We start from the raw sequence: 10,961 nt of genomic DNA on the forward strand, positions 1-10,961 counted from the left end.
TCAGTATCCATCTGCCAATGAGGAAAAAGGAAATGAGGGTTAAGTGTTTTTGAAAATGGAAACTTTTCTTAGACTCCTGGAAAGGAGGGATTAGAAAAAATTTGCTAAATAGGCAGTCTGACAGATTACATACAGAATGATTTTCATGGCATTTGAAAATTTATCATCTTCAAAATATACTTTCTCTAGGCTTGACATTAGGTTTGCTGCCATTGTGGGAGATAAATAAGACATGTCAAATTGTTTAGGAGTTCCCAGTCTAGTAGATGCAACTCCATCTACAAGCTGACAAAATATAACTGTGTAGATAGCACCCAAAAAACACTAAATATTTTAGTCTAAGGACACTTGTTGTTTATTATGTTTTTCTTGGTTATCCTCTAAAGAATTATAAAATACAATATCAATTCACAATCGAACTTCAATTTAGAGGACCCCAATAATTTTTTGTTCCATATGTTTTTCATTGAAAATCAATAATTTTTCTTCTATAGCAATTTGAATTTTAAAATAATTCCGAAGTGAGGTTAACATCTCATGTGAATGTTAGTCTTCTGTTGCCTCCCTATTTTTGTGTTTTTGCCTTTTGTTGCAAATGAAATTACTAATTTAATAGTTTTGATTTAATTATGCACATATTCATCAGCTTACTAAATTTACATGGGATTTTTGATGGCTACCTTAGATAGGTGTATATCTCTGGTAATTCATACCATTTATTCAACATTGGGCTATCTCAAAGCTCAAAAAAATTCATAAGTTGCATGAATGTATACTTTACCTTTAAAATATAATGTTAACTCTTTCATAAAAACCCTCACAATAAAATCAGGGTTTAGTTTAATAAGTAGGCGGATTTAAAAATTTTACATTAGGAAGAAAACTTAAGTGATTCAAATTTTTTTACATAGAATTTCTTTGACCAATTCTCTCAGAGATAAAGTATAAAATAATTTGATCAAGGGAGATAAAGTGAGCATGCCCATGATGCTACCATATAGCTTCAATACTTTCCCTTGAAATAATAAAATGATAAACTGAAGTATGGCCCATTAATGCTTGAACTAGGAACTATCCATTTTATGCAGGAGTACAAACATGAAGACAATAAGAATACACAAAGGTGTGTCTAGCTCCACATCTTCCAGTTCTTTTGGAAACCATTATATAATCAATATTAATATTTTATGGATGTTCATGATTTATTGAGCTTAGATAGGTGTTTATACTCTTGTAAAATGTGAATAATGAATACCTATCCCCAAATTTTAAGACATAAATTAGTGTATAAATTTACATTCTAGCATTTAATATTTATTTACACAGTGTAAAGTTTATTTACACTGTGTAAATAAATATTTTCAAAAATCTCTGATTATTTTTTTAGACTATTTTTTTTTAACTTTCAAGTCAGGGATTATGTTATGAAGCCAGCCAGAGGACTACTGAAAATCACACGGAAAAACAAAGTGAGGGATTCTGAGTGCCTATCACTGACTCAATCAAAGTAACTCCACTTTAATATGATTTTCTTATTAATATTATTTGGATAAATATTTTAGAAAGTCACCACCCTAAGATAAAGTGCTATAAGTAAAATTTTCATGTTAAAGAACATGACCATGTTTAAGAACTTTTGATAAGTGTTGAAAATTACATTTTAGTAATATTATACGAAATATTTTTCTTAGTATGTAAAGAACTCCTTGTCTCCACAACACTGAGTTTCAGCCAAAAGTATGACTGCTTTTTGTTTATGCCATTTCAGATCTGGCTAAAAAGCTCATCTTCCCACTCATTATGTCTGCTTTCAATAAATCGGAGGTCCAGCTTTTTCTTCTGATTGGAATCCCAGGATTGGAGCATGCCCACATCTGGATCTCCATCCCCATTTGTCTCATGTACCTGGTTGCCACCATGGGTAACAGCACCATTCTCTTTATTATAAAGACAGAACCCTCACTTCATGAACCCATGTATTATTTCCTTGCCATGTTGGCCATCTCTGACCTGGGCCTGTCCTTCTCCTCCCTTCCTACTATGCTGAGAATCTTTTTGTTCAATGCCATGGGAATTTCACCCAATGCCTGCTTTGCTCAAGAATTCTTCATCCACGGATTCATTGTCATGGAATCCTCAGTGCTTCTAGTTATGTCTTTGGATCGCTTTCTTGCCATTCACAATCCCCTCAGATACAGTTCTCTCCTCACTAGCAACAGAGTTGCTAAAATGGGATTGATTTTAGCCATCAGGAGCATTCTTTTAGTGCTTCCGTTCCCTTTCACTCTAAGGAGATTAAAATATTGTAGGAAGAATCGCCTTTCTCACTCATACTGTCTTCATCAGGATATCATGAAGCTGGCTTGCTCTGACAACAAGATTAATGTTATCTATGGTTTCTTTGTTGCTCTCTGTACTATGCTGGACTTGGTATTAATTATTCTGTCTTACATGCTGATCTTGAAGACTGTACTCAGTATTGCATCTCTGACAGAGAGATTCAAAGCCCTCAACACCTGTGTCTCCCACATCTGTGCCGTGCTCATTTTCTATGTACCCGTCATAACACTGGCTGCCATACACCGCTTTGCCAAGCATAAAAGTCCCCTCATTGTAATCCTTATTGCAGATATACTCTTCTTGTTGCCACCCCTAATGAACCCCATTGTGTATTGTGTAAAGACTCGACAAATCTGGGAGAAGGTCTTGGGGAAGTTTTTTTAACATACATAGGAGATAAGAACTTGGATAGTGAGGTAATAAATTATCAACCAGTAAGGATTTATTGGCACCTACTATGTGTTCAGTGCCACAGTGGTCACTATCTCATGCAAGACTGAAGGAAAGAATGAAAAGCTATGCAGTACAGAATTTATAATAAAGTCAAAAATACAATATTGAATGGAAAGGATAAAATAATCTGGTGATATATGATATATGAAACACAACACTATGTAATGGAGCAGTTGGAGTTGAGTCAGCCATCAGTACTTAAAGAATGGATAAAATTTGGATTACTTGAAACTATTATTCGAATAGCATTTATTAAATTTATACTATGTATACTCGGCTATGAAGGATGTTAGTCTGACTGGAATAGAGGGTATAATTTGGCAACTGGTGAGAGATAATTTTAAATAGTTTGCATGAAGTACATTTTGGAGTACCTATAAAAGGCTCGACATTCAGGAGGTACTGTAGAGACAATGTAACCTCTACAACAAACACCTACCATGATAACTCAAATGTAAGGAATGGCATATCTGAAAGGATGAGCATAATGGACTGAATTTGAGAGAGATGACAAAGGGAGGTCAACAGAAGACCGTCTCAATAATTCCACTATCAAGTGATGATTCTGGGAATGGGCAGAGAGGGAGAATTAAATCATTTAGAGTTTTGTTTTTGTTGTTGTTGTTGTTATAAAACAAACATAATTTATACATAATTAACAAATTTCACTAAGCAACTAATGTATAGACATATGTGACTGAATATTCAAAGACAGACATCCTGAAGAGAGTTTGAATTTGAAATAGGCTAGCATGCTGTTATCTGTCATGACTACAAAAGTAACTTGCCCTCATTTGCAAGACAATGATACTTAGATGTAGACATGGAAGTAAATATATATTTTCAACTACATTCTATCATCAAATTACAAAAATCCTCTGTTAGTAAAATATCTATAATATTCTTTTACACTCATTATTCCTACTGTAGCTTAGTTCAGATTTAAAACTTTATCTTGATTATCTTATTGTCCTGTACATTGACATTAACTATTTTAAATATCTTTTAAAAAGGTAAATGGAACCACACTTAAAAGACTTCAATAAATGTCCAATAAGTTACAAGATAATGGGAAGGCTATATATGTGCGTGTACACACACACACACACATGCACATGCACAGGCACATGCACACACGCACACGCACACACACACACATACACAAAGCCTTTCCATCATTCAATACTTGCTTTTATCTACTACTTTATCTGTGAATACTTGGCCTTGCACTTCAAAAGTGTAACAGAAATACATCACAATGTTACATCTAAACCTTTGCTTATGGTGTGTTTTATGTCAGAATGCTGTATTAGTTTTCCATTGCTTCATAATAAATCATAAATTAATGGCTTCAAACAACACAAATTTATTATTTTACAATTCTATAGGCTGAAGTCTGACACAGTCTTACTGGGCTAAAATCAAACTGTTGACAAGCCTGCATTCTTTTCTGGAGATACTAGAGGTGAATCTATTTCTTTGCCCTTTCCAGCTTCCAAAGCCACCTGCATTTCTTGACTCATGGCTCCCTTCCTCCAAATTCAAAGCCAGTTATATTTCATCTCCCTGTGTCTTTCTTCCAGAGTCATGTGTCTCTTTGATCGTAATCAGAAAAGGTTCTCTGCTCTTAAGAATTTGTCTAATTAGATTGGAGCCACCTGGATATTCCAGAATAATCACCCTATGTCAAAATCTTTAAACTTAATTATACCTGTCCCTTGATTTATGTGGATTATCTGTTCCACGTTTTTTTTTTAACATGGAAGAAAACTGCTTGTAAAGAGTCCATCAGTATAGATTAAAAAATACTAAAGAAATAAGCCAATATATCACAAAAATATTTATTTCGCATATTTTTGCAAAAAAAAATGCTAATAAAAATTCAGAAAAACCAAAATAAATTTTATTCACTGCCTGTGTCTGTGCTGTAATCTAAAGCAATCAACCTTCTCTTTTTAATTGGCACAAATTCACTATCTTCATTGCTTGAAATATTTGGAAGTACTGCTTTGGTTTCATTATTTATGTTTAAGTTTTTGGATGATCTTTTTCTAACTCCATCTTTTACTAAGTTTTCATAAATTCTTCAGTATTCGCTACAATATTTTTAAAAAATGTTAGAAATTTTAACGTTCATTAGATGTTTGAATCAATACCTAGAATTGCTGTTTCCAGTTTTGTGGCCAATTGAAGAGCTTTGTAAATATTTTCTGCAATGATTGAAACTGGTTCAAGGTCACTGCCGCATTCATTGGCAGGATGAGCTTCAGATATTAAGTGAATTAATTTATTATCAGTTAATTCGTGATCAACCAGTAATTTGTTAATATCATCTACATTCAAATTGTCAGAGATTTCTTCTTTAAATTTATTTAATAAATTAATAATGCCAGTTAATCCCTCTTCAGTTATTGGAACTATATTCCCTGGTACAACCACTTCTGGCCATAGTGCTTTCCAGCAAGCAATTAAAGTCGACAGCTTTATATCACTCAAAGCTAAAGCAATATTCTTGATATAACTTAAAATTGTGTATTTATTCCAGTCTTCTGTAAAGTAAGTGATTCATTATCTTCAACCTTATTAAAAATATCATTAAAATTTCACTTAATATAGTTAATATTAAAGGTGGAAATAATCCCTTGATCTAAAGGTTGGATCAAGGAAATTGTATTTGGTGGCAAATATATTTGGATGTTCTGAATTGTGTGGATAAAAGCAGGTACATTATCTAAAATTAAAAGACATTTTTCCTTCATATAATTTTCAGCTTCTACAGCAAAACATTTGTAAAACCAATCTTGAAAAACATCAGTAGCCACTCATGCTTATTTGCCATCCAACGAACAGGAAGATCATTAGTCATTGTGTTAGGAAGTATAAGTTCCTTGTATGTTGCTGAGTTAAGCTATTGTTTTTTAGAAAGAGTAACTGCCAATAATGGAAATGAAAAAGAAAAGGAAATCACATATAAAGAGTCCATACAGGGGGTGAATACTTAATTGTGGATAAAAAACCTTGTGTAAAAAAGAAAAAGCATACCGTGTAAATTGAGAAACGGGTGTATTTTTTGTCACATAAGGTAATATCTTCACGAATTTCATGGATTAAGACACTGAAATTTTTGTGTGTGTGGGTTATTGTTGTGCCTAAGACAAATGCGTTTCCTCAACTTCTCTTTTTCCTGTTTAGCTCTTTAGTAGGATCCAGCTTAAATATACTTCCTCTATTAATACTTTGCTGATTCCCTTCTGCTCCGAGTATAATAAATTCATATCTGAATTTTGTTTCCTTTCACAGTGTGTTGATTTCTACAATATAATTTCAACAATCATTAACCTTTAATTGTTGGAAGGTTGTTTTCTTTGCCAAATTATAAATCCCATGATCTACATATATGTCTATATATCTTGCTTATTTTTGCATCCCTAGTGCTTAACACATACTTGGACAAAAAGGATTCAATAAATATTGATTGGCCAGTTTGTGAATTTATGAGCAATCATCACTGAATAAAAATATTAGTCATTTCCTAAGCTCAAAATCTTGAGCACCTTTGTGGACAGAGGCCTAAATTATACTATGCCATTCACCTCAGATTAGAGCACATGATTATTCCCTTAAGGCAGCTCCTTTCATGCTGCTGCAATCACGCCAGGACTAAAGGAAAGGCTGTAGTGTCTGTCAGAAGTTTGCTATCTGCTTTGCTAAAGGTCAGAGAACTTACCTTCCCTATTACTTCTCCCTACCTAAATTTATTCTTACATCAATGTTTGCTATCTCACTTTATTTTTATACCCAAATTGACACAAAGTCCTGTAGAAGTTTTTCTCCCAACCATTTATCATTTTTCCTATTTTATCTCTTTTGCCAGAATCCTCATTTCAAATCACCATCCTCCCTTGCAAGAACTTTTTTATAGTTTCCTAATTTGGTTCCTTGCTTCAATCTCATCCTTCAATTTAATAACCACCGTGCAGCCTAGTTATCTGTAGTAAAAGTAAAGCATTATAAGTTATGAGAACATAACTCACACATGGAAACTAAAATTGCAAGCACACAGCATAACTATAGATTCTAGCTGTAGAGTTGTATACATGCTTTGGAATTTGTAGAGACTTATGTTTCCTCAGAAGTTTTGTGTGTACACAAACACACAAGGCATAAACCACCCATGACCCTCACACACATATTCTATTTTATTCCATTTGCTGTGTTTAAGTAATCTTGGATCTTCCACATGATGACACCCAAGGTTCACATACATCTGTCATTGCAGAAATCACTTTCTTCTCATCATTGTGGAAACAGCTTTCTCCTGCCAGACAGAATGAGGCACTGGTGGGGGTTGGGGACATGGCTTCTCAAGAGTTAAATGTCAGTGTGCTATGTAACCTTGGATGAGATCAACCTCAGGTAAGAACTGGCTTCATGTAAACCTGATAGAAGAAGATTTTGTCTTTGGCCCTCTGCCACTCTTTCTTGATTCTGCACTAAAATTGTGCAAGAAAATGACATCCTCACACTTCCCTTTAGATGTTTAAAGTTCTCCTTGGTAGCATCTTATCCAGGCCTGCTTTCCTCACAGTTAGTATTGCAAATACTATATCGACATGCATTACCCAAAAGATATATATATTTTTTTAATCTGGGGCAATGTGGAGGTACCATTATAATGAATAGATAAGAGTGTATAAGACATTATACACCCTTTTTGGTTTATCGCCTCACGACCTTTCTGATATGATCAGAGCCTCAAACTACTTCCACTAAGTCCTGCACCACCACCCCACATTCTCTAGTCTTCCCTGACATGCTGAGGAACAACAACAAAAATAACTCCGGATAGTTCCCTGAAAATATTTCTTCTCTTTTACCTCTTCTTCAGCTTTGCACATGCTGATCCTACGGAGTGAACCATAATTTTCTTTTTTGACTGACTAACTCCTATATGTCCCTTAAGACTGAGTAAGATGTCATCTCAAGGAAATCTTTCTTGACATTGTCTTCCCCCAGCTGGAGGAAGATGTGTCTTTTTCCTTTTTCTTTTCTATATCAACTTTTAACTTTGAGCCACACAATTAATAAATGACTATAAAACAACCAAACCCAAAATTTAGTGTCTTGAAAATCAAACATTTATTTAGATTAAAAATCTGCAATTGGGGCTAGATTCAGAGTAAAGTTGATTGTGTATTTCACAGGTGGGAAAGATGAGAGATGGAATAATTGGAAGGTTTGTTTCCTCACTATTGATTGATGATCAGCTAAGGCTAAGACCTTGGCTGGGTCTAATTCCTGGAACACCTACATGTGGCTTCTCCATGTGGTCTGGAATTCCTTTCAGTATGGTGTCAGGGTTCGGAAAACAAACATTGAGTAAGATAGAGATATATATGAATATATACATATATATCTGTATATATTCATCTGTGTGTGTATATGTGTGTGTGTGTGTGTGTGTGTGTGTGTGTGTGTGTGTGTGTGTATGGAGAGAGAGAGGGGGAGAGAGAACAAATGAAACCATATCACCTTTTGTAACCCAACCTCAGAAGTGTTACAGGTCACTTCCACAACATTCAATTCATTAAGGCAAATCCTACTCAGTTACAAAAGAAGGAACAATAGACTCCATCTCTTGATAGAGTGATGTTTATGGAAGAGAATGTGGGATTAGCAATATTTCTATGGCCATATTTGGAAAATACAATCTGCCATGTCATACTACACTGTATTTTCCCAGAACCAGAGTGAGAGTTCTGTGAAAGCTGTGATTTCTGATTCATTCCTGCACATATTTGTTGAGTAAACAAATAACAATCTCCTCTATTTCACACGCACATTTGCTATTATAAATGATAGAAGAGTAAGGGTACATTAAAGGACATAGTGCCTTCAACACTATACACAGCTAGTAACAAAAGGCACGAGTCACACGGTCTCGGATCTGTTTGGTCTTTATACTGTAGATGATGGGGTTCATCAAGGGAGGAAATAGAAGATACACAAAGCCCATGATTACTTGGACCAGATGAGGTGCTTCTCTCCCAAAACGGTGGATGACAGACAAGCCAATCATGGGAGTGTAGAAGAGAAGCACAGCACAGATGTGGGAAACACAGGTGTTAAGTGCTTTGAGTCTCTCAGTCCTGGATGCAATGGATAGCACGGTATGCAGGATCAGGGCATAAGAGAAGAGAATGAGCAATGAGTCTATACCCACTGTGGAAACAATGACGAACATGCCGTAAATACTGTTGGCTTTGATGTCTGCACAGGCCAGTTTCATCACTTCTTGGTGGAGACAATAAGAATGTGAGAGGACCTGAGAGCCACAATAGGGGAACCTTTTGAGCATAAAAGGCAATGGAAAAATGAGCACTACACTTCGAACTAGGGAAGCCAAGCCAATCCTGCCAATGACCGTGTTGGTGAGAATGGAAGCATAGTGCAAGGGACGACAAATGGCCACAAAGCGGTCAAAGGCCATAGACAGTAGCACGGAGGACTCCAGGAAGGACAAGCAATGAATGAAAAAGAGCTGAGTGAAACACGCATCATGACCAATATCTCGTGCCCCAATCCAAAAGATGCCTACCACTGTAGGGAGTGTGCAAAGAGACAGACCCAGGTCAGTGATAGCCAGCATGGACAGGAAGAGATACATAGGCTCATGGAGCGAGGACTCTGTTTTAATAATAAAAAGAATTGTACAGTTGCCCAGGATGGAAATCAGGTATATGAAGCACAATGGGATGGAGATCCAGATATGCATGTGCTCCAGCCCAGGAATGCCACTCAACAGGAAGGTGGGAGAAATGCTGCTGCTGTTTTCCAGGGGTCCCAATGTCATTGTGTGTTGAGGGAAGGGGGGAGCTGGATTCCCTCCAAATTTCTAAGATGAATTAAGAAAAAGGAGAAATTAAAAAAAAAAAAAGATTAGAATGGATTAGACCTAGAAAACAGTATAGCTGCTTCAGAGGTCATTTCCTTCTAGACCTTGGTTCACTCTCAAAATTTCTTTAGAGAAATTATTTTCTTTGAAATTGTTTCTCCTTGCTCCTCCGGCTAAGAAGTTTGAGCATCTTCATTATTCCTGTTAGTCATACCTAACTTTGCCTACTCGCTATGAGAAGACCTTTAATTAAATACTCTTCACATGCCTCTTTTTTTGCCAGGGTTCTCTCTAACATTTCGTCCTTTCTTTCAACTTCTCTTCTTTTCTCTTCTCTTACCTTCTTTTGCTATTCCTTTCTCATCTTTCTTTCTTTCTTTCTTTCTTTCTTTCTTTCTTTCTTTCTTTCTTTCTTTCTTTCTCTCTCTCTCTCTCTCTCTCTCTCTCTCTCTCTCTCTTTCTCTCTCCCTCTTGCTCTTTCTTTCTCTCTCTCTCTTTCTGTCTCTTTCTTTGTCTTTTTGTTTAACTTCATCATCCACTTATAATTGATCAGACACACATGCTTTACTCACCTTTTTCTCTGGTTTTCTTGCTGTAGAAGCCTAGCTTGGTCCAGATAGCTCATCAGTGCTACTCAGATCACAGAATTCCAGCGAGAACTGGAGAGTGTGCGAATGACTATCGGTAATGTTAATTTTGATGACTGGAGTAAGAAATCAAAGTTCTGATTCTCACACTAGTCAGTAATTGACATTCCCTAGAAGTCTAGGAATCAATTGCTGTTACCATAGGTGGGAGGAAAGACTGAAGCATCATCAACCATGGCCACAACCCCAATCATAAAGGAAAGTCCATGACAGTCTACAGAACAAAAGGCAATGATGCTGGTAGGGCTCGTTCTTCTACAGATGAAGAAAGGAAGGGGACAGTCACTGGACAGAGGCCATCTGTCAATTTAAGATTCCTGACTTCCAGAGCAGTGATCTTCCTACTCCTTATTCATAATCCCACCAGAATGTGAGATGAAAGTAAGCAGCATTTTGCTTTATTCATTTCTGTAAAAGTGCTTAGAATATGCCCTGGTATACAGTATGTGCTTATCATTTTTTTTATGTCTGAAAATGAGTTAAATTTTATTTAGTTAGCTATTACTAAGTTGGTCCTTATTTTATCTCCTTAAAAAAAAAATTCTACCAATAAAGTTCTATTAATAGTATGACATTATAGATGAGGACACAGAGGCTTAGAGAAAATTAGCATTTCTAAGATCAAA

General features: G+C 35.7%; 2 protein-coding genes across 2 annotated transcripts; one reads left to right on the forward strand and one right to left on the reverse strand.

Annotated features, from left to right (window-relative positions):
- The first annotated feature begins 1,768 nt into the window (after positions 1–1,768).
- Positions 1,769–2,932, forward strand: LOC107517339 (olfactory receptor 51A7). The gene has a single exon (XM_016157919.2). It carries the CDS (start codon positions 1,801–1,803, stop codon positions 2,722–2,724), a length of 924 nt encoding a protein of 307 aa, XP_016013405.2. The 5' UTR covers positions 1,769–1,800; the 3' UTR covers positions 2,725–2,932.
- A 5,735-nt stretch (positions 2,933–8,667) lies between these two features.
- On the reverse strand, positions 8,668–9,667 carry LOC107517329 (olfactory receptor 51G2). The gene has a single exon (XM_016157907.2). The coding sequence runs from the start codon at positions 9,644–9,646 to the stop codon at positions 8,705–8,707; it is 942 nt and encodes a 313-aa protein (XP_016013393.1). The 5' UTR covers positions 9,647–9,667; the 3' UTR covers positions 8,668–8,704.
- Between the last annotated feature and the right edge of the window lie 1,294 nt (positions 9,668–10,961).

The sequence above is a fragment of the Rousettus aegyptiacus genome, unplaced genomic scaffold (genome assembly GCF_014176215.1).
Source record: "Rousettus aegyptiacus isolate mRouAeg1 unplaced genomic scaffold, mRouAeg1.p scaffold_m13_p_5, whole genome shotgun sequence".
Taxonomy (NCBI): Eukaryota; Metazoa; Chordata; class Mammalia; order Chiroptera; family Pteropodidae; genus Rousettus; species Rousettus aegyptiacus.

Bases quoted from the DNA above. Each gene is read 5' to 3' on its own strand.
- LOC107517339 (XM_016157919.2), top strand. From the start codon at position 1,801: ATGTCTGCTTTCAATAAATCGGAGGTCCAGCTTTTTCTTCTGATTGGA.
- LOC107517329 (XM_016157907.2), bottom strand. From the start codon at position 9,646: ATGACATTGGGACCCCTGGAAAACAGCAGCAGCATTTCTCCCACCTTC.